At 43.2% G+C, this 23,679-nt stretch overlaps 1 protein-coding gene across 1 annotated transcript in view; it reads left to right on the top strand.

Annotated features, from left to right (window-relative positions):
• Nucleotides 1–17,766, top strand: part of LOC145867987 (connector enhancer of kinase suppressor of ras 3) — a 55,265-nt gene extending 37,499 nt beyond the window's left edge. Inside the window, exons 10-13 of the mRNA XM_082971376.1 lie at nucleotides 2,743–2,879; nucleotides 3,527–3,732; nucleotides 3,874–3,960; nucleotides 15,701–17,766. Of these exons, the coding sequence (XP_082827502.1) occupies nucleotides 2,743–2,879; nucleotides 3,527–3,732; nucleotides 3,874–3,960; nucleotides 15,701–16,002 (732 nt within the window). The 3' untranslated portion in view covers nucleotides 16,003–17,766. The remainder of the gene's footprint in view (nucleotides 1–2,742; nucleotides 2,880–3,526; nucleotides 3,733–3,873; nucleotides 3,961–15,700) is intronic.
• Nucleotides 17,767–23,679: the final 5,913 nt, after the last annotated feature.

The raw sequence follows: 23,679 nt of genomic DNA, 5'->3' as shown, positions 1-23,679 counted from the left end.
TGTTTGTGGAACCAGATCAACATCTGGCAGTAATGTAGGGTGGGAATCACTAGTGATCCATGCTGTATTTATGTGGGTTAGGTTGGCTAGTCGGCTAGCTTCCATGGAAGACAAGTCTCTCAGTGGGCCGCTCAATGGTTCAGCTCACAAAGGGCACACCCTCTTTTGAGAAGGTCAAAACCCCTAAGATTTGTGTTAGTGGAGACAAGGAGAATCAAGTCTTAGAAGGTCCAGACAAATCCTGTGCTAATAAAGTTATGTAATGGTAATCCAATTCACCACTCTCTCATATGTGGACAATTATGACCTGGCTGATCTCTTAGCCACAGTCAGGCACCTGAGCCCTGACTGCAGTGACTGGGTCTCCATAGGGAACAATATGCCGTTGTAACCTAACCTGTGCACTGGTCCTGGCACTGCCTTGTCATGCCTCTAGAGGCTTCTTCTGCCCTGGGAAGATCACATGATATCAAAGCAGAGCTTGTTTCACTTAACAAAGAACCTCTCATCACAAAGATACTGGATCATTCGGGACTTGTTCACCGTCGTGTTTGAACAAGGTGTCAGGAATCAAAGCGCCACATCTTGGGTTTTATGATGAGAGAAGTGTCAGTGTGTTAAACAATGATGGAACACACAGTGATTCAGGAGTGACACTGGATTCTACAGGTATGCTGTTTATAGGGGGAGGAGGAGAGGGTAGACTTACTATGACCTGCTTGATGGAGAGTGATTCTGAACATGGTCAATTTACCAAGTAGTGTGGCTTTAAAATGCCGCCATAGCTGTGGTAGAATGGTATAGTTCCTTAAATGTATGCCGCAGCAGCTATTTTGGATTCCCATGAAAATCCTTCCATTCCCCAAATATAATTATTGACCCCTTCACTTTTTCCACATTGCTATGTTACAGCCTTATTCTAAAATGGATTGATGAGGAGAAAAAAACAAATCAATCTACACACAATACCCCATAATGACAAAGCAAAAACAGTTTTCAGACCCTTTACTCAGTACTTTGTTGAAGCACCTTTGGCAGCAATTACAGCCTCGAGTCTTCTTGGGTATGACGCTACAAGCTTGGCACACCTGTATTTGGAGAGTTTCTCCCATTCTTCTCTGCAGATCGTCTGTCAGGTTGGATGGGGAGCGTCGCTGCACAGCGATTTTCAGGTCTCTCCAGATATGTTTGATCGGGTTCAAGTCTGGGCTCTGGCTGGGCCACACAAAGACATTCAGAGACTTGTCCCAAAGCCACTCCTGCGTTGTCTTGGCTGTGTGCTTAGGGTCATTGTCCTGTTGGAAGGTGAACCTTCGTCCCAGTCTGAAGTCTTGAGCACTCTGGAGCAGGTTTGCATCAAGGATCTCTCTGAACTTTGCTTCGTTCATCTTTCCCTCGATCCTGACTAGCCTCCCTGCCACTGAAAAACATCCCCACAGAATGATGCTGCCACCACCATGCTTCACCGTAGGAATGGTGCCAGGTTTCCTCCAGATGTGACGCTTGGCATTCAGGCCAAAGAGTTCAATCTTGGTTTTATTAGACTAGAGAATCTTGTTTCTCATGGTCTGCGAGTCCTTTGGGTGCCTTTTGGCGAACGCCAAGCGGTCTGTTATGTGCCTTTTACTGAGGAGTGGCTTCCGTCTGGCCACTCTACCATAAAGGCCTCATTGGTGGAGTGCTGCAGAGATGGTTGTCCTTCTGGAAGGTTCTCCCATTTCCACAGAGGTACTCTGGAGCTCTGTCAGTGACCATCGGGTTCTTGGTCACCTCCCTGACCAAGGCCCTTCTCCCCCGATTGTGCAGTTTGGCATGGCGCCCAGCCCTAGGAAGAGTCTTGGTGGTTCCAAACTTCTTCCATTTAATAATGATGGAGTCCACTGTGTTCTTGGGGACCTTCAATGCTGCAGACATGTTTTGGAACCCTTCCCCAGATCTGTGCCTCGACACAATCCTGTCTCTGAGCTCTACGGACAATTCCTTCGACCTCATGGCTTGGTTTTTGCTCTGACATGCACTGTCAACTGTGGGACCTTTTATATAGGCAGGTGTGTGCCTTTCCAAATCATGTCCAATCAATTGAATTTACCGCAGGTGGACTCCAATCAAGTTGTAGAAACATCTCAAGGATGATCAATGGTAACAGGATGGGGCTGAGCAAAATTTGAGTCTCATAGCAAAGGGTCTGAATACTAATGTAAATATGATATTTCTGTTTAACGTTTTTTCTCTTTGTAATTATAGGGTATTGTGTGTAGATTGAGGATTTGTAAAAATATTTAATCAATTTTAGAATAAGACAGTAATGTAACAATATGTGGAAAAAGTGAAGGGGTCTGAATACTTTCCGAATGCACTGTAGATTGTAAAGAGACAGGCCTGCAGCTATAATGTAGGACCGGCCATATCATGAGCCACCTCTTTTCTAACAAGTAGTGTTTAAATTGCCTTGGCCAGGGAATGTAAATACAGTAGCAGACAATTGAGATAATAAAACATACATTTTGGTGATGAATGTTGGAAGTTTAAAAAGACAAAAGCAATTAGCTGGAGTAGACAATAGGATGTGACATATGGGAGAAACGCTGTTGCTTGCCAACAAGTTAGTAGATTTCCAAAAACGTAGATGCCTTTTGAGACATCTATCCATTTGCTGGAGCTATGCTGCTGGCCGTTTGCCCACCAACAGTTATAGGTTCTATGAGGGGAGCATTTTCTGACTGAATTATTTCTTTTTTTCAGAGCACCCCTTCCCTGAACAAACACCAGTCTCCAGGTTGTTCCACAGACGGCTCCACCAAGAAGGAGAAACCCGCTATCCTGGACCTGTACATCCCCCCTCCCCCCTCGGTACCCTACACCCCACGCTGTGTACCCCTGTAAGTCCTGCACCCCCTTCTCCAATCACTGCCATACACTAGGACCAGGGGTTTTCCTAGGCATTTAACCAGGCCTAGGCATAAGCCTAGAGTACATTGGGTTCTGTAAAAACTCCTGGCCTAAACCTACACCACAGAGTGAGGTAGATGTATGTGTGGGTCCCTGTAACCCTGCATTGAGGGAGCGCGCACCCATAGACAGCCGGCGCTCCATTCTCCTGCTCCGTTTCCCTGCCTCTGAGGTCTGGAAAAGGAGGGTTTCAGCCCCCGATCTCTGGCCTTTCACCCATAAACCCCTACAACAGAGCACATTCATCCTGTTCTGCTAGACACGTTATGCAACAGCCTCTGTTTCGTGTGCCTCCACCTGTCTCGCTTCTCTCGCCGTCTCTCTCCCTCCGTCTGTGTATGGCAGTGACCAGGCTGTTGCTGTATGTTCAGATGGTGAATCATATTCAACAGGTTGTTGGTTTTGTTGTATAAATCTTGACTTTAAGTTTTAGCCGTTTATCAGACTCTCATATCCAGAGCAACTTTAGTTAGGGACTGAGCAACAGCATAAAACTAATTGTACTAATTTGATCTCTTTCCTTGAGCTCTCACCTATTTGAAATGGGATGTTAATGCTGATTATTTTCTTTCCACAGAGAGATCCACAGAGAGATTAAGAACAGCTCTTACTCCAGTATCAGTAAGATCAGACCAAAGGGTTCAGAGTCGCCCAATTCCTTCCTGGACCTGGAGAGTCAAAGACGCTTCACCATCGCAGACTACGACAAGCTGGGTGTGGTCTACCCTATCGAGGCCAATGTCATTCAGCCCTCGATGAGGCAACGCAACACCTCGTCTCGTGGTTAGTGTCATCCCCCACAATCACCACACACACACACACACACACACACACACACACTCACAAGGCCCATTCATTGTAGAATTCGAGCCAATATTCAAAACCAGTGAAAATAACCAAAACAATTCTGTTCTTCCTGCTTAGGTAAGCCACGCCCCCTCTCCATGCCAGTGGACACCTGTCTTGGAGTTGCAGACCCCTATGCCAAGCTCTTGGCACAAGGCCAGAAAGGTAAGAAACACATGCCAGCCACCCATCTTCTGAGTAACTGCAGAACAACAATTGACAGTAATCAACCAACAGTAAACTAATTGACCACAACCTCAGATTATCCAATTCACACCTTAAACAGTTAAATAATTGAACACATGGTAGAATTTACCCCTCCAATGACCTTGGAGGACTGGTACCTCTGGGTAATTTACCAATGAATGAACCATGTGATTAGTGTCAACAGAGAGCCAGAGTTTACTAGAGTTTACACCAGGGGTGCAACCAAAGTTATTTTTCTATCGTTTCGTTCTGAACAGAACCATTCTTTCCCCCCATTCCACTGTTTCAAACTGCAGAATAAAGTTATGAACCTTTTCGAACCAAAAAAAGTACCGGTTTATCTTTTCGATTCCTTTTTAAATCTCTGAAATCTATTTATTTTTTAACAGCTAGCTTGACATTAAATTACTTCACCAATCAGAGCGGAAAGAGCCGCTTAGGAGCAGGCAAGCTATAGTTGTTTACATGCGCGATGGACAGACAAGTTTAGGGCGTGGGATGAGACTGAAATTTTATGGGTGGGGAGAAAGTGAGAGAGGGTGGTGGAGGAGGCTTGGCCTGAAGCCCTGGGCATCTTATGACATGCATTAACTGATTTAGGCCAACAGAAATATACCTACTGAGTGGCGGCTTCGATGGAGGACGTCTTTGAACTTCTGAGAGTTGGCTTAACGTTGGACCAGAGCTAGCTAGCTAACAAGCTTGTGTGTGCAGAGCGGTACCTGAATTAAAAACACGTCTTACTTTTTTGTAGTTAATAAATCCAATGTGAAACAGCTATAGTACCTTAACTAGCATTGAAAAAGTTAATCCATTCTTCTATAATAAAAAAATCTCTCCCTAATTTCTGAATCACGCTACAGTAGCCTATGCTTCGGAGGGGGAGGAGCAGGTAGCCTAAACAAGCACAAACACTGGCAAAGATTTTCAGTTGGCAGGCAGTAAGTATGGGTGGTATCCAGATTTTCATATCCTCATACTGTCCTTCTCCCACACTGGGATTTACGTTATTACTGGCTAAGTATTTTTTATTTCACCTTTATTTAACCAGGTAGGCTAGTTGAGAACAAGTTCTCATTTGCAACTGTGACCTGGCCAAGATAAAGCATAGCAGTTAGACACATACATACAATAACACAGAGTTACACATGGAATAACAAAACATACAGCCAATAATACAGTAGAACAAAAGAAAACAAAAAGTCTATATAGTGAGTGCAAATGAGGTAAGATAAGGGAGTTAAGGCAATAAATAGGCCATGGTGGCGAAGTAATTACAATATAGCAATTAAACACTGGAATGGTAGATGTGCAGAAGATGAATGTGCAAGTAGAGATACTGGGGTGCAAAGGAGCAAGATAAATAAATACAGTAAGGGGATGAGGTAGATAGATGGGCTGTTTACAGATGGGCTATGTACAGGTGCAGTGATCTGTGAGCTGCTCTGACAGCTGGTGCTTAAAGCTAGTGAGGGAGATATGAGTCTCTAGCTTCAGTGATTTTTGCAGTGCGTTCCAGTCATTGGCAGCAGAGAACTGGAAGGAAAGGCAACCAAAGGAAGAATTGGCTTTGGGGGTGACCAGTGAGATATACCTGCTGGAGCGCGTGCTACGAGTCGGTGCTGCTATGGTGACCAGTGAGCTGAGATAAGGCGGGGCTTTACCAAGCAGAGACTTGTAGATAACATGTAGCCAGTGGGTTTGGCAATGAGTATGAAGCGAGGGCCAACCAACGAGAGCGTACAGGTCACAGTGGTGGGTAGTGTATGGGGCTTTGGTGACAAAACGGATGGCACTGTGATAGACTGCATCCAATTTGTTGAGTACACAAGGGGGCGCCAAAAAATTCAAAAGGCCATTGGGTGTCCAATACCAGAATACTAACATTTCCATGAAGGCTGCCAGCTAAATATGCTAACGAGCGCAAATTAAAATAAACAAATTGCAAAGACAGCCAATCCAAATAATAAAGTTATATTTGCACAGTGTGTGCAAATGAACAAAGTTTTGATGCATGCTTGTCTAAAATAATAACAGTGCTGTGCACACACTGTCTTTGTGGATTCTGGGAGTCGCTAGGGCAATGGGCCTGCCTGTTCTGCTCAGAGAAGATGGGGGAGGAGCAGACGGGCCCAGAATGGAGAGAAAAACAAGGAAGTCAAGCTGCGGTGGCAGAGCTCATCCAAAGGGCTACTTCTCAAACACAACAGAAAGCTAACACTATGATACCACGTGAACAATGTTCCCTAAAATTTATTTAGGCACTGAGCAAATTTCAGGTCTGCAGGGTGCAACCTTCAATGTTGTGAAACATTTGTAGAACAACTAAAGTTATATTAATAACTATAATTTAAGCGTATAGGAGTACCTATTTCTCTGTAAACCGCTCAACACAGAATAGCTGCATGTGCGCACTCTCTAAAATCGTTTGGAGAAAATATCCTTTCTATTTTATTCAGCTTTGTTCAATTGTGTTCTTCATACCAGAAAATAATGCCATGGAATTCTGAGCAAATCTTGTCTGCTAAATTAACTAGTGTAGCCAACAGCCATTTGGCATAGCCAGATCAGGACCTAACATAAGGACAACTGAGTATTCTGTTCCTCTGAAATAGACGCCATTTTCTTCATATCATGTTTCTTTAGGCCTGTCTAAAATAAATAATGGATTTATTATGAAGGTGTAGGCTCTATTAAATGGATTTATTAGACTTTTTAAAATGTAGATGTTCCAAGGGTCTGCATCAGTAGATTGTAGGCTATGTGTGGAAGCCAGGAGATGCTAAATGTGTATGTTTAAATAACATCAATTACTGTGCGAGTGACATTTGCTTGACAATCACCGGCACACACAATTTTGTGACCGCCACAGCCCTACACGGATTATATAGAGCTGGCTTCTGTTTTTTGGGCAGGACAGCGCAGCTACGTCTGGTAAGACGAGAGGTGGGGTTGTCTATTTCTCAGTAACTGCTGGTGCACAATGTCTAATGTTAAAGAAGTCTTGAGGTATTGCTCGCCTGAGGTAGAATACCTCATGATAAGCTGTAGACCACACCATCTACCAAGAGTTCACATCTATATTTTTCGTTGCTGTCTATTTACCACCACAAACCCATGCTGGCACTAAGACCACACTCAATAAGCTGTATAAGACCATAAGCAAACAAGAAAATGCTCATCCAGAAGCGGCGCTCCTAGTGGTCAGGCAAACTTACATCTGTTTGACCTCATTTTTACCAGCATGTCACGTGCAACCATAGGAAAAAAAACTCTAGACCACCTTTACTCCACACACAGAGATGTATACAAAGCTCTCCCTCACCCTCCATTTGGCAATATGAAATCCCGCTATGCCCTCAGACGAACCATCAAAACAGGCAAAGCGTCAAAACAGGACTAAGATTGAATCCTACTACACCGGCTCTTAAGCTCGTCGGATGTGGCAGGGCTTGAAAACCATAACGGACTACAGAGGGAAACGCAGCCACGAGCTGCCTAGTAACGCGAGCCTACCAGACGAGCTAAATACATTTTTATGCTCGCTTTGAGGCAGGAAAAACTGAAGCTTGCATGAGAGCACCAGCTGTTCCGGACGACTGTGATTACGCTCCCCGTAGTTGATGTGAGCAAGACCTTTAAACAGGTCAATATTTACAAAGCTGTGGGGCCAGTCGGTTTACCAGGACGTGCACTCAAAGCATGCGCGGACCAACAGGCAAGTGTCTTAACTGCCATTTTTCACCTCTCCATGGCCGAGTCTGTAATACCTACATGTTTCAAACCCACCACCATAGTCCCTGTGCCCAAGATAGCGAAGGTAACCTGCCTAAATGATTGCCACCTCGTAGCCCTCATGTCGGTAGCTATGAAGTGCTTTGAAAGGCTGGTCATGGCTCACGTCAACCATTATCCCAGAAACCCTATACCCACTCCAATTTGCATACCGCCCCAACAGATCCACAGATGATGCAGTCTCTATTGCACTCCACACTGCCCTTTCCCACCTGGACAGAAGGAATACCTACAGTTGAAGTCGGAAGTTTACATGCACCTTAGCCAAATACATTTAAACTCAGTTTTTCACAATTCCTGACATTTTAATCCTAGAAGAAATTCCCTGTCTTAGGTCAGTTCAGATCACCACTTAATTTTAATGATGTGAAATGTCAAAATAATAGAGGATGACTTATTTCAGCTTTTATTTCTTTTCAGCTTTTATTACATACACTCAATTAGTATTTGGTAGCATTGCCTTTAAATTGTTTAACTTGGGGCAAACGTTTTGGGTAGACTTCCATAAGCTTCCCAGAATAAGTTGGGTGAATTTTGGCCCATTCCTCCTGACAGAGCTGGTGTAACTGAGTCAGGTTTGTAGGCCTCCTTGCTCACACACGCTTTTTCAGTTCTGCCTACTAATTTTTGATAGGATTGAGGTCAGGGCTTTGTGATGGCCACTCCAATATCTTGACGTTGTTGTCCTTACAAGCGTACCGCCTTGTATGGCAACTGCTCAGCATCTGACTGGAAGGCGCTAAAGAGGGTAGTGCGTACGGCCCAGTACATCACTGGGGCCAAGCTTCCTGACATTCCATGACCTATACACTATGCGGTGTCAGAGGAAGGCCTAAAAAAATGTCAGACTCCAGTCACCCAAGTCAGACTGTTTTCTCTGCCAACGCACGGCAAGTGGTACTGGAGAGCCAAGTCTAGGTCCAAAAGGCTCCTTAACAGCTTCTACCCCCAAGCCATAAGACTCCTGAACATCCAAACTAATCAAATGGCCACCTGGACTATTTACATGCAAAGTCGCTTTACAAATTACCTTAATTAACCCCACACATTGACTCGGTACCGGTACCCCCTTCATATAGCCTCGTTATTGTTATGTACATGTCTTGTTACCTTGTGATGTATTTTTTATTTTTTTTACTTTAGTTAATTTAGTAAATATTTTAACCAACAATGCAGTTCAAGAAATAGTTAAGGGCTTGTAAGTAAGCATTTCACAGTAAGGTCTACAACTGTTGTATTTGGCGCATGTGACAAATGATTTGATTCTAGTAGAGGGGGTGCTGTAGACTATTTGTTAATATACAGTGCATTCGGAAAGTTTTCAGACCCCTTGACCTTTTCCACATTTTTTTTACGTTACAGCCTTATTCTAAATTAAATCCTCATTAATCTACACACAATACCCCATAATGACAAAGTGAAATCAGGTTTTTAAAAATGTTTGCAAATTCATAAAACTGATCCTTATTTACATAAGTATTCAGACTCTTTGCTATAAGACTCGAAATTGAGCTCAGGTGAATCCTGTTTCCATTGATCATCCTTGATGTTTCTACAACTTGATTGGAGTCCACCTGTGGTAAATTCAATTGATTTGACATGATTTGGAAAGGCACACACCTGTCTATATAAGGTCCCACAGTTGATAGTGCATGTCAGAGCAAAAACCAAGCCATGAGGTTGAAGGAATTGTCCGTAGAGCTCCGTGACGGGATTGTGTCGAGGCACAGATCTGGGGAAGGGTACCAAAACATTTCTGCAACATTGAAGGTCCCCAAGAACACAGTGGCCTCCATCATTCTTAAATGGAAGAAGTTTGGAACCACCAAGACTCTTCCTAGGGCTGCACAATCTGGGGAGAAGGGAGGTGACCAAGAACCCGATGGTCACTCTGACAGAGCTCCAAAGTTCCTCTTTGGAGATGGGAGAAACTTCCAGAAGGACAACCATCTCTGCAGCACTCTACCAATCAGGCCTTTATGGTAGGGTGGTCAGACGGAAGCCACTCCTCAGTAAAAGGCACTTGACAGCCCACTTTCAGTTTGCCAAAAGGCACCTAAAGGACCATGAGAAACAAGATTTGGATGAAGCCAAGTGGTCGGATGAAGCCAAGATTGAACTCTTTGGACTGAATGCCAAGCGTCACATCTGGTGGAAACCTGGTCACCATCCCTACGGTGAAGCATGGTGGTGGCTGCATCATGCTGTGGGGATGTTTTTCAGGGACTGGGAGACTAGTCAGGATCGAGGGAAAGATGAAGGGAGCAAAGTAGAGATCCTTGATGAAAACCTGCTCCAGAGCGCTCAGGACCTCAGACTCGGGTGAAGGTTCGGCAGGTAGCCTAGGTTAGTGTTGGGCAATAACCGAAAGGTTGCTGGATCGAAACTCCAAGCTGACAAGGTAAAAATCTGTGTTTCTGCCCCTGAACAAGGCAGTTAACCCACTGTTCCCCAGTAGACCGTCATTGTAAATAAGAATTTGATCTTAACTGACTTGCCTAGTTAAATAAAGGTTACATTTTTTTGTTATTATTATTAAAAAATCTAACAGGACAACGACCCTAAGCACACAGCCAAGACAACGGAGGAGTGGCTTCGTGGCAAGTCTCATTGTCCCTGAGGAGCCCAGCCAGAGCCCAGACTTGAACCTGATCTAACGTCTCTGGAGAGACCTGAAAATAGCTGTGCAGTGACACTCCCCATCCAACCTGACAGAACTTGAGAGGATCTGGAGAGAAGAATGGGAGAAACTCCCCAAATACAGGTGTGCCAAGCTTGTAGCGTCCTGAGGCTGTAATCACTGCCAGGTGCTACAACAAAGTTCTGAGTAAAGGGTCTGAATACTCTACTTTTTTAAAATATATTTGTCATTATGGGTTATTCTGTGTAGATTTGATGAGGGGGGGAAAAAAAACAATTTTATACATTTTAGAATAAAGCTGTAATGTAACAAAATGTGGAAAAAGTGAAGGGGTCTGAATACTTTCCAAATGCACTGTATGTCAAGCTGCATCCCTGTTTCACCCCACAGCCCTGTGGAAATAAATGTTTTTTGATCACTTTAACTGTATAAATAATGTATGTTTTTCCCCCAAATTGCTTTCTGTCAATTTGTATAGCAGACCCTCATGCAAAATTGAGTCAAGCTTTTTTGAAATCAACAAAGCATGAGAAGACTTTGCCTTTGTTTTGGTTTGTTTGTCAATTAGGGTGTGCAGAGTGAATACGTGGTCTGTCAAAGCAATTGGGTAAAAAGCCCATTTGAAAATTGCACAGTACATTGTTTTCACTGAGGAAATGTACGAGTCTGCTGGTAGGAAAATTCTCGGAATTATCATTAAGGTTGCTGTTGATGCATATCCCATGGTAGTTATTGGGGTCACATTTGTCTCCAATTTTGTGGATTGGGGTGAACAGTCCTTGGTATTGGGGAAAATGCCAGAGCTGAGGAGGATGATAGTTTAATTGTAGCCAATTGGAATATGTGGTCTGTATATTTTCTTTTCTTTAAGGATACCATCAACACCACAGGCCTTTTTGGGTTGGAGGGTTTGTATTTTGTCCTGTAGTTCATTCAATGTAATTGGAGAATCCAGTGGGTTCTGGTAGCCTTTCATAGCTGATTATAAGATTTGTAATTTATCATGTATATGTTTTTGTTCTTTGTTATAGGGCCAAAAAGATTGGAGAAGTGGTTTATCCATACATCTCCATTTTGGATAGATAACTCTTCGTGTTTGTTTAGTGTTTTCCAATTTTCTTAGAAGTGGTTAGAATCTATGGATTCTTCATTTACATTGAGCTGATTTCTGACGTGCTGTTCCTTCTTTTTCCGTAGTGTATTTCTGTATTGTTTTAGTGATTCACCATAGTGAAGGCGTAGACTCAGGTTTTCTGGGTCTCTATGTTTTTGTTTGGATAGGTTTCTCAATTTCTTTCTTAGGTTTTTGCATTTTTGTAAATTTTCTTCAGTTTTCTGTTTGAAATTTTTAGATTTCATAGGAAGCTGAGAGGTCAAATATACTGTTTAGGTTTTTACTGCCAAGTTTACACCTTTACTATTACAGTGGAACGTTTTATCCAGGAAGTTGTCTAAAAGGGATTTAATTTGTTTTTGGTAGGTTTCTACACTACTTTCCTTCCATCTATAGCATTTCTTAATACTGTGCAGTTCCTTTGGCTTTTATTGAGTATTGCTCTGATCAAGTAGACTGATTTTTGCTGTGGTCTGATAGGAGCATCAGTGGGCTGACTGTGAACGCTCTGAGAGACTCTGGGTTGAGGTCAGTGATCTACAGTACTCCTGCCAAGGGATGAGCTGTAGGTGTACCTACCATAGGAGTCTTCTCAAAGCCTACCATTGACTATGTACAGACCCAGCGTGCGACAGAGCTGCGTGAGTTGTAACCCATTTTTGTTGGTTGTTTTGTCATAGTTGTGTCTAGGGGAGGGCCTCCCCAGTGGCACAGCGGTCTAAGGCATTGCATCGCAGTGAGGCGTGACTACAGACCCAGGTTCGATCCCAGGCTGTGTCACAGCCGGCCGGCCGGCCCCAGGAGACCAATGAGGCGGCGCACAATTGGCCCAGTGTTGTCCGGGTTAGGGGAGGGCTTGGCCAGCCGGGATTTCCTTGTACCATTGCGCTATGGGTAGCACGCATGAGGACATTTCTCTGTTGAGATAATTTCCTTATTGATTTGTAGTCAGATGTAAACATTTTCCTGTTTTGACTAATTGAATAGAGTGGGTTAGTTCTGCTCTATACCAAATTAGCATACCCCCTGAGTCTCTTCCCTGTTTCACTTCTGGTAGTTTGGTGGATGGGACTATCAGCTCTCCGTAACCTAGAGGGCAACCAGTGGGTTCCGTCTCCTCTATTCCCTGTCTCTTGTAGGATGACAATGTCTGTATTTCCAATTTCTTTGAAGTCTGGGTTCCTGCTCTTTAGGCCAAAGGCAGATTACCTCTGACCTGGATGAGATAGTAAAAGCTTTGTTTCATAGTGTCTAGTGTTTTCGTGTCATTTAGGCTCGGACTATTACAGTAGGTGTGAGCAGAGCATTTTGAGCATCTGATACATATTGTACCTCTTAGATCACAGGATGGGGCTTGGGCGGGTGTATTAGTGTGGGTTGGGCCTGTTGCTCTGATCATGGCCTGGGCATATGTGTGGTCTTTGCTGCAGGGGTGGGGGCATGGGGGCAGCAGAAGGGGCATAGGTCTGATCTGGGTGGGCCTATATAGGGTGTGGCCAGGGTTTGTTTGGGGGGGTCTCAGCTGGTGAGGATGGGGATGTGATGCTGTGGTCTGGGTGTAGGTCCTCCTGGCATGGGTTCTCTCGGTGCAGGTCCTTTGGAAGGGGTCTGGGAGTGTGTCTTGCTGGTCTGGGCGGGGTGTCCGTTGTTCCTGTGTGAGGTGCTGGGGCTGTGGTTGAGGGTGTCATCCTTCAGTCCTGGCAAAAGTTGGTACTGCTACCTTGTAGAGGTGGACCTGGTCCTTCAGTCTATTGGGCGCTAGCTCAAAAACACAACATTAGCACAAATTACAGCATTACAAATCTTCTCCGAGATGTGAGATAATTAGCTTTCTATCTGTAGTATTGTATAGCTTTTAAATTTCTCGAGGTAGAATATCGCAAAAATAGGATCAATGGCTAATTGGAGAGAAGACAACCTACTGCGTTATGACACTGGCCAGTATTGAAATCTAACATGTATGATAGAAGTTTTTGTAATCTAAAAGTTGTATTCCTATTAACTTCCAGTGTAGTGAGAGCGACTTTATCACGGTGCTACGTCAAACCAGACAGATTTCTGCCTGCTTGAACAGCAATAACTCAGATACACATGAAAACATGAATTGACCCAGAGAATTGATAGAACATCGCTCAGAGATGCACAAAAACAATATAAACAATCAAAATGGGTGAACTGTTCCTTTATCTAAAGGGCAAAACTCTAGAAAGTTGTGTGAAGTTCGAATTTCGTGCTTCTGATATTTTATTTTGCGTGGCAGTCCTGGAGGAGCAGCGTGCTTAGAGGAAACATTGCCCGTGACCTTATTAATTCAGACACTTATACTGAACAAAAATATAAACACAACAAGCAACAATTTCAACAATTTTACTGAGTTACAGTTCATGTAAGGAAATCAGTGAATTTAAATAAGTTAGGCCCTAATCTATGGATCTCATATGACAGTGCAGGGTGCAGCCACTTGGGAGCAAGGCCCAACTGCAGATTTAGTGGCCTTTTATTGTCCCCAGCACAAGGTTCACCTTGTTCACCAAGGTTCATGCTGTTTAATCAGCTTCTTGAAATGCTCACTAACAGGCATGTGGATATCATAAGGTAAATGCACCAATTTGTAAGTCGCTCTGGATAAGAGCGTCTGCTAAATGACGTAAATGTAAACAAATTTGTGCTCAACATTTGAGAGAAATAAGCTTTTTGTGCATATGGAACATTTCTGGGATCATTTATTTCAACCCATGAAACATGGGACCAACACTTTACATGTTGCATGTATATTTTTGTTCAGTGTAGATAACTAGCAAGTTAAACTTAAGGGTCGCCCTGAGTCATAGTACTTTGTTTTTCACGCAGGAAAATAAGATGAAACGCCTAAGAAATATCTTGCTGTGTTTTGTATATGCAGATCTAAAATGCTTCTTATTGTAATTTCTGCTCAGCATCAAACACATTTTGTGCTTAAGTTGCACTTCTGCACTTGGATGTTAATTTACGAATGGGCATTCTATCACCAGACAGCCCTCTGACTGATGTGTAGCTACTTTTCTCTGGTACTTTTCTCGGTGGAGCCAGCCTACTTTTCTCTGGTAAAATGCAAGATTAACTTTAAGCAAAACATTATGAAATGTAGCTGGCTACATTCTTTCTATGATAAACATTACAAAATATGATGGCCATGCATAGTGATTTATTTTATTTTTTTCATTGTCAGCTCATTTACTTGTGTGGCTGCCAGCCAAATAGCGTTGCACTTCTGTTGTCATCTGATGACAATGAAGCTATTTTCTGCCGAATGTGCTGCACTAATGTATTTTCTGTGAAGGAAAACTATAGTTACATGTCCCTGATCACTCTATTGAAGCAAAAAAAACAGACTTTCAATATAAAACGCGACCCCTGTCAATACACAGCTGGACTCACCTGCTCCCACTTTCTTCCATTGTGCGATTTACAAAAACACGTGTTCTGGGGAGCTACGGTAAGCTTCATCATGTAAAAGAATGTGACGGGTGAAATGAAGCACGCAGTCTGCTTTATCTCCTAACGTATCGCACAAGTTGACTGCAGGTATTTATTTAAAGTAGCTACAAATATTACAACTTATAGAAGTTTAGAAGGTTATTGGAAAACCATCCTGTGGCTATTTCCATATATCCTGGTATATAAGGTAAAATAACATTATTAAGCCGTTCCCATTTTAAAATAACAGTTCTGTTCCGGAACAGTATAGATCACTTTTGTTCCCGCTTCTGATCCTCGTTCTTTTCTGGTTTTTTTAAACCCCTGGTTTACACCAACAAGATCGGTTCTTCATCCCCTGGAGAGGACAGACACAGTTGTGAATGCACAGACGGAGCTATCAAACAGTCTCTCACTGCTGGAAACCCAATTACACTGCAATGGTAGAAGAGTGGGAGAATGATTTAATTGGCCTAGATGGCTGTGCAATGCTCTGTCCTTGCATGGCCAACACATGCTGTAGAGATCAATTGTACTCCTCATTTTATTTAACAGTGCTTCTCTTAATACATTTTAGGCCTACAGAGGATGTGCCGTAAAGTCATCAACCTATTCTCAGTAATGTGTGTTTGTACATTACTTTGTAATCAACTGTACTAAATATGTGCATTTTCCTCCACGCTCCCCTCCAGGCGAGGATCTACTGTACAGATACCTGAGTAATGAGCGGATCCCCACCATCGCTGAGGAGGTCACATCAGTGGCGCCGCCCTACAGGCCAGTGGGGGAACGGCAGCTGATCCGAGGGGTGGACCACATCCGGGGCAGCCGCTACTTTGCCAACCAGGACCTCCACCACAGCGCCACCATCCCCTACCAGGACCATGACCTGGACAGCAAAAAGACCCCCATAGCCCCCACCTCCAAACGCCCCCCGGCAGAGCCCTCGCTACTGGTCAGTTGGATCACACGGCTTAAGCTATTGACTCAGTGATGGGCTTCCTGTCTTTGTCCTCCTCAGTGCCTTTTTGTCCTCCGACTGTTTGCAGTGGGCTCTCCTTCTCTCACACTTTCTCCCTGCCTTCCTGGTGTTACTACTACTGTACTGCTACTGTACTGTTCCACAACCAAACTGCTTTAGTAGTTAACTCACTGCATTCTGTTACATCATCTCCTAACCAATCCCATCTCAGCCTAACAATCAGATAAATATAGGAATATTTAGTGCGCTGGCTGCCACACCCAGCACATGCATGAGAACAATAATATTTGGAGCTAGAGGTTTTACCAAAAGGAAATGTCTGTCTACAAATGGACAAGAGGAATGTTTTGGGACATATCTTCATGGGAACTTTTTTTTTAATGTTTGTTTTTACTTACGGTGCATTCAGAAAGTATTCAGACCCCTTCCCTTTTTCCACATTTTGTTATGTTACGACCTTATTCTAAAATGTATTTGTTTTTTCCTTAATCTACACATTATACCCCATAATGACCAGAAACAGGTGTTGACATTTTTGCAACAAAAACAACACTGAAATAACATAAGTATTCAGACCCTTTTACAGTACTTTGTTGAAGCACCTTTGGCAGCGATTACTGCCTGGAGTCTTCTTGGGTATAATGATACAAGCTTGGCACACCTCTATGTGGGGAGTTTCTCCCATTCTTCTCTGCAGATCCTCACAAGCTCTGTCAGGTTGGCTGGAGAGAGTTGCTGGACTGCTATTTTCAGGTCTCTCCAAAGATGTTAGATCGGGTTCAAGCCCTTGGCTGTATGCTTAGGGTCGTTGTCCTGTTGGAAGGTGAACCTTCGCACCCAGTCTGAGGTCCTGAGCGCTCTAGAGCAGGTTTTTGTTAAGGACCTCTCTGTACTTTGCTCCGTTCATATTTCCCTCAATCCTGACTAGTCTCCCAGTCCCCGCCGCTGAAAGAAATCCCCACAGCATGATGCTGCCACCACCGTGCTTCACCGTAGGGATGGTGACAGGTTTCCTCCAGATGTGACACTTGCAATTCAGGGAAAATAGTTTAATCTTGGTTTCATCAGAGCAGAGAATCTTGTCAAGGGGTCTGTATACTTTCCGAATGCACTGTATCTCATCACGTTGTCTTTGAGATACAATCAAACACTTTTGCAGGGAGTATTAGATTTTAATTCCAACGGTGTGTTTTTATTTGAGATGCAAAGAAAAAAGGGTTTCCAGGTTTCTGTTGTACTTGTATTTCTACTGTTTATTTCTTTACATGTCAGGCCCTTGTTACCATTCAGTTAAACTACACACTGCCAATGGTGGCCTTCTTAAAAGCTATGCATATAGGAACTCTCTGCTGTCACAGATTGATGCTGCATGGCGGGTGACAAAATACTGTTTCATCACCAGCAATTATTTTCTCTGGGTTCAAGGCTATGCACTCTTCTCTGTACAGTCCCATGTTCTGCCTTGTTCTGGAGGCTGTAGACACACTGCTCTGTGATCACCCTGCTCAAAGGATGTGCACAGCTGCTTGTCTACAATGCCTTGGGAACAAAGATGTGTAGGTTAGGCCTCTGGAGTCACTGGCCAGGCAGTCTTCTGTAATCAGCACAGATAGCTTAGTGAGACTCTATGGATGGCTTATAACAAGCGTAACAACACCAGAGTTTAACTGACAGTATTATTCAGTACCACAAAATGTCAAGAAATGTAACAAACACAATTGTACCTTTTTTTGTAACATTTTGATTAGTATATTATTAAAGGTCCAGTTGATTCCATCTCTCATTTGTTTTGTCTTTATTTTATTTATTTTTACTGAAGAACTAGATTAAACATATTGTTATAGGTTGGTGACCTGTCAAATCTCCATGCCAACCATTTGCATGAAAGGTGTTAGAATTGGTACTTTCAGTGGCTATTCACCCTGGAGGGGACCTTCAGGGGCTTAAAGCTGTTATGATCTAGACTAATTTGCTTTGACCTTTGAGAATGGACTATACTTCTGTTTTTTGAAGCATGTGGTGAAACTGGATAGTCAAGCTTAAGTTACCTTGTCTCTGTCTCTGCTGGCCATGCTTCTACAACTGCCTTGTTTCAAACTTAAATGGACCCTACGTTCTAATTAGGGAGAGTGAAGCATATGTCTTATTGTACTGTCAAGATATCTTGCTTAAAATATACTCTTTTAACCTCTATGCCTTTTCACCTACATCTGAATTGCACTCGGGACTCATTTTGTTATTTTCTTTGTTATATGTTATCAAAAAAGCTGGCAGACCAATTTGGCTTTTGAAAATCCTAATACTAGACAAGAAGAACAACATTGATTTAGTCATATTTCTACATTTAATCTCACTACTTTCTCCCCCTCTCCCTTTTCCCTGCATGATTATACCGGTTGTCTGGGTGCCCCCGGTCTCTGTTTGTTTTAGTCTCTCTTCCTCCTAACCTTCTGTGCCCTGCCCTAGCCTGCCTGGCTATGGCAACCTGCAGTCCTTAACTAATCTGCATGTTTGTGGTGGGGGGAAAATACAGCCAGCTCTTTGCTTCTCCCTGCACTGTTTGCTCACTTCTAACAAAAGCCACAGCCATGCATTATGTTCATTTGAAAAGGGAAAGATGTATGTTGACAGATTTGTCTTTATTTCGATCCACCATTTTTACATGTTAAGCTTTGGAGGTGAGTCAGCGATTTGTTCAACTTAACACATTAGTAAATCAACATTTCTAACTTAGCCACATAGATGTATGTTCTTAAAACATTAAGGATTTTTAAGTGACTGTAGAGCAGGTCTTGCCTCCAATGCGTTTCAACGATCTGGGCAAGACGGCCTAGTGTCGTCTCGAACCCACAACTGCCACAAGAACAGAAGATGCAGAGAAAGTGACTCAGAAGGCCAGTAACTGTTGACCAGTGCTCTCTGGGTAGTGAATGAGTTAACTTCGTTCTTTGTGTCCGTCACTCACAGGTGTCTGACAGGCGCTCCAGCAGTGGCTTCCCCAACAGGTGGGTGGTCATGTTACATCACTCATCTGACTCATAGTCAACCATAACACTCATAACATAACCCTTTCTCAATTGCTTGTGTGTTGTACTGTAAGCATGTGAAGTATGAGGTCAGATTGGACAAATACCCCTGATATTTGGTGACATCTCACTTATTGAGCCCCCAGTCAGTCAGGGAGTAGTGGCATGTTTTTAACAAAGCCAGGGGTGGGTGCTCTGAACCGGATTTTAACGACAAATGGAAAAAAACGTATGTGGTAAAAATTTGACCTCAGCCTCATGGTGTCAGAGGACCAGACAAGAAGACCAACAGACTACTGGGATACGATATGCTAGACCACAGACGGGTAGTGTTACAACCTCAAGGCATGACTTTCTTTGAATGATTAAGACCCAGAAGGAATAGTCCAGATCCTTCTGTGTGGAAATAGAGGGTTCTGAATGAGGATAGTTCTTATTTTGGGGATTTGGGTTTAATCTTTGAAGACATCACCAATCATATCGGATTCCCCTTATTGAAATTAAATTAACCTCACTTCGGTGACCTCCTACAAGAGGAATCATAAATGATGACCGTGTTATAACAAAACATGATTTTCCAAACAAACTATAAATACTGTAGCTGCTCCAATCTACTGACTGACGATGGTGGAAGGAACAATCACCCCATCTGTTTGGTAGAGCCTCCGTGGCCTCTCATTGGGCCTGAGGGGGTGTGACTGCACTCATTAACACTGGGATTGATGACTAATCCCAACACACTCGCACACCCCAAACTGCTATTTTAAGACCCCCCCATTCTCTGCTTGTTTGTCACACTCATGATGAGTGCCCACATATTAAGACTCTTATCCGTCCTAATTGCACAGATCTCAGATCACACTGTTACACGATACAGTAGGCAATTGAGTGATTATTTGCATGTACATGCATGTAACAGCAGAAATACTTGATTATGAATATTCAATAAGTTTAGGACACTCAAAAGTATCTAGCTAATCCACTTATACACAACAAGTGAATTATTTTCAGTAGCCCTTTGTAAAAAATCAGAGGGTGGCACATCCAGACGTATTGGCTGAAGGACTGATGATCATAAATCTCACCATGTCTCAGCCATCTTAAACCAACCTTCTGAGACCATCAAACAAGTTATGAATTTACCGACACTGGGGGGAAAGATGGAAGGAATCATCAGACAGGGAAAAACACGCCTAAGACTTCATAAACTGAAATTGCAGGGCGAAGCCTGTAGCTTGCTGGCGTAAATGTATGTATTTTGAGCGTTGGGCAATAGCTATCTGTGTTCCATACTTCTGTGGCTCTTTGCCTGAGATCACCACTGTCCTACTGACACAGAGAGAAAAAAACCTGGCCACAATACCCATTTTGTCGGCGCAAATTGTATATGAAAGTTAACTGAAATGGAGGCTAGATGAAGACAGTAAGTGCCTATGTATGAGCCAAGGATGCGCTAAGTACGTGTTGGTGATTTTCAACTTCCTGTATTTGTCATCCCAAACCAAAATGGTATAGTAAGTGTATGTTGAGGGTGATGCAGGGGGTACAATGAGTGGTTTGGACAAGTTAATATTACCCATGTGCCCACTGACTAATTGTCATTAGTCTAGTCTAGATTCTATGCTAGATGCTTTGTTTCTAATCTTGCCTTGTCCTCTCTTCTCAACAGATACAGCCAACCTCATATTCGATCCTGGTCCTTCTCCCAAGCGGTAAGGACATGTCCGACCCCTGAGCCTTAAAATAATCTGTTTTGTGTCCATGAACTCTGTCTCCACCCCACTGGTTCAGAGTGACTCCTGGTCTCCATCCCCACGTACCAATCCCCCATGATCCTGTTAATGGTGATGAGAAGCCCTTGAGTACTCCTGTGATGAAGGAAGCACACATACTTAGCATTGATTTCACAATTCAATGAACAGTGATACGGTATGGCAGAGTTTATAAATCTATCAATTAAAGGGTTGTTTTTGGAGAAGAGTGAGAGCGAGTGTGAGAGAAAATCAAACACAGATTAGTAAGAGACCTGGTACACACACTAAACCATTATCCATATCCTTCATGGTCTTCATAATCATGGCCATTTCATTGCCAGTCTAATAATATCAGTTAATAGCTAACCATGAAAGTGGCCATTCGGGAGGCTCTTATCAGCAGCGGGACATAACCAACTGTTATGTCTCAAAATGAGCCGTGGCTGGGGGGGGGGGATCGTAACATTCAGCGGCCAAGCCTCTGCATGGGCCCAGTATTTCAAAAGTTATCCATCTGGATTTCGCCTATTAAATGTATAGAAATAGAATGGACCAATCATTGACTTGATTGGGGACTCGTTCTATTCATTCTATTTCTATGCATTTAATCCTATCTGATAGGTGAAATCCAGATGGATAACTTTTGAAATATTGGGCCCTGGCGATCACTTCCCTGCCTCCTCCCTCCTGTCATATCCAAGAGAGCCATGAGTTAGTTAATATCGATCCCTAAATCACACACAGCAGACATACACATCCTGTGGGGTCTGATATATGACCACAGGGGAGCGTATCACTAGTGCACTGCAGGTGCATGCTCTCCAGGACTTATTTGACACAAGAAGACCTAAATGTCAAGGCCGAGGGGGGGTGGGGGGTGCTGTGTAAGCCACAGGATGGGAGGGGGAGGTGCTGTGTAAGTCATACATTAAAAATAAAAAAATCCTCTGAATATTTTCAGAAGGAGCGGGGGATCATGTATGTAGGTGGGGGGATCGTCATTGCTCATCAAATTATGGACCACTGCAGCACTCAGAGTGGACTCAATTTGTCCACTGTTTCCTGCGGAAATAGTGCCACAATGCCAGGCAACTGAGCAATTACCTATAACAGGGTCTTACAGCGCGGTGGGGCCTTTGCCAATCTCCTGAAGTCACAGCACACTGAGCAGTGTAAAGAACCTGATACCATCTCCAGCCCTGCTGCCCGGGGCCCAAGCCCAGCATGAGAGACCCCGGGTAAAGAAGAGACAGTGTCTGCCAGTGAAAGCCCCTTGCTCCGGAGCAGGGCTCTGGGAATATTAGGTAAGTGCCCTGACAATTCTCAGAATGGAACATGGCGGGAGATTTAGCCCACAATGCTGTGATAAATCTACATTCCCAGGAAGGCTATTGGACTCTGACATGAGTGGGGGAGAGCTTACGCCACTCTAGCGCCCCAGTCAGAGCGCTAGATCTGCTCACGCATGCAGACAATGTTATGGCTACGGCTTGTGCTCCCCACAGGGAGAGAAGAGTTTTGATTTTCCCACATATTTCCTCCCAGAAAACCATAAGTGGACCTAGAGGGAACCCTCTGCCTGTGATCTAGTATTTCATTATCTGTTGCTGAAGCAGCAGCTACTCTTCCTGAGGTCCACATAAAACATTACATATCAATAGGCAAGGACTGAACTACACACATTTTTTAGAAGAACAATATTACAAAAAAATGTGGACAGGACAGTTACATACAGTGAGCTCAAAGTATTGGGACAGTGACCCATATGTTGGGGGGTGGGCTCTGTACTCCATAGCAATGATGTATTGTCGCATTTTGGAGTCACTTTTATAGTAAATAAGAATAGAAAATATTTCTAAACACTTCTACATTAATATGGATTCCTCCATGATTACGGATAATCCTGAATAAATTGTAATTAATGAGTGAAGGTTAGACACACACATATCACACCCCAAGACTTGCTAACCTCTCACCATTACAATAACGGGAGGTTAGCATTTTTTTGGAGGCATGATATTTCTGCGTCTAACTTTCTCATCATTATCTACGATTCATTCATGATTATCCGTAATCATGGTAGCATCCACATTATTGTAGAAGTGTTTAGAAACCTTGTATTTTATTTTTTTAAATAAAAATGACACCGCAACATCATTCATTACCAAATTCAGCTGAGGTCTAGAACTTAGGGAATGATTTGTACCAAATACAATGCTTTTAGTTTTAGAGATGTTCAGTGCTAGTTTATTACCAACCACCCATTCCAAAACGGATTGCAACTCTTTGTTTAGGTTTGCAATGATTTCACTGTGGTTGCTGACGTGTATAATGTGAATCATCAGCGTACATAGACACAGGCTTTTCTTAGTGCTAGTGGTAGATCATTAGTACAAAAATAGAGAGCTGCCTTACGGAATACCACACTTTACATGATTTTAGAAGAAGCTTCCATTAAAGAAGACCCTCTGTGTTCTATAGGATAGATAGCACTCAACCCAATATATACCAGAGGATGTAAAGCCAAAACACATACGTTTTTCCAATAACCGATTATGGTCAATAATATCAAAGGCTGCACGGAAGTCTAACAATACAGCTCCCGCAATCTTCTGATGATCTGACACATTTCTTTCCTTTTTCCTAAGGCACCTCCGTTATGGTATATTTTGTGAAATTCATTCAGTAATGATGGCTTTAATAGACTGTAATATCAGCATGATTATGGCAAGTGTACTTGTAATTGTTTGCACAGACTGTGGATATATATATATATATATGGGCTACAGCAAGAGTTTGACAATTCAATGAAAGTCAAGTCAACAGGTTTGGCGTATTATACACAAGAGTGGGCGGTCTTTACACGTTTGATGCGCTGGCTAGAGGGACATCTAGTGGTTACTGGGTGG

Source organism: Salmo salar, chromosome 01 (genome assembly GCF_965601325.2).
Source record: "Salmo salar chromosome 01, fSalSal1, whole genome shotgun sequence".
In the NCBI taxonomy this organism is placed as follows: Eukaryota; Metazoa; Chordata; class Actinopteri; order Salmoniformes; family Salmonidae; genus Salmo; species Salmo salar.
This window is presented reverse-complemented; position numbering and strand designations above follow the sequence as displayed.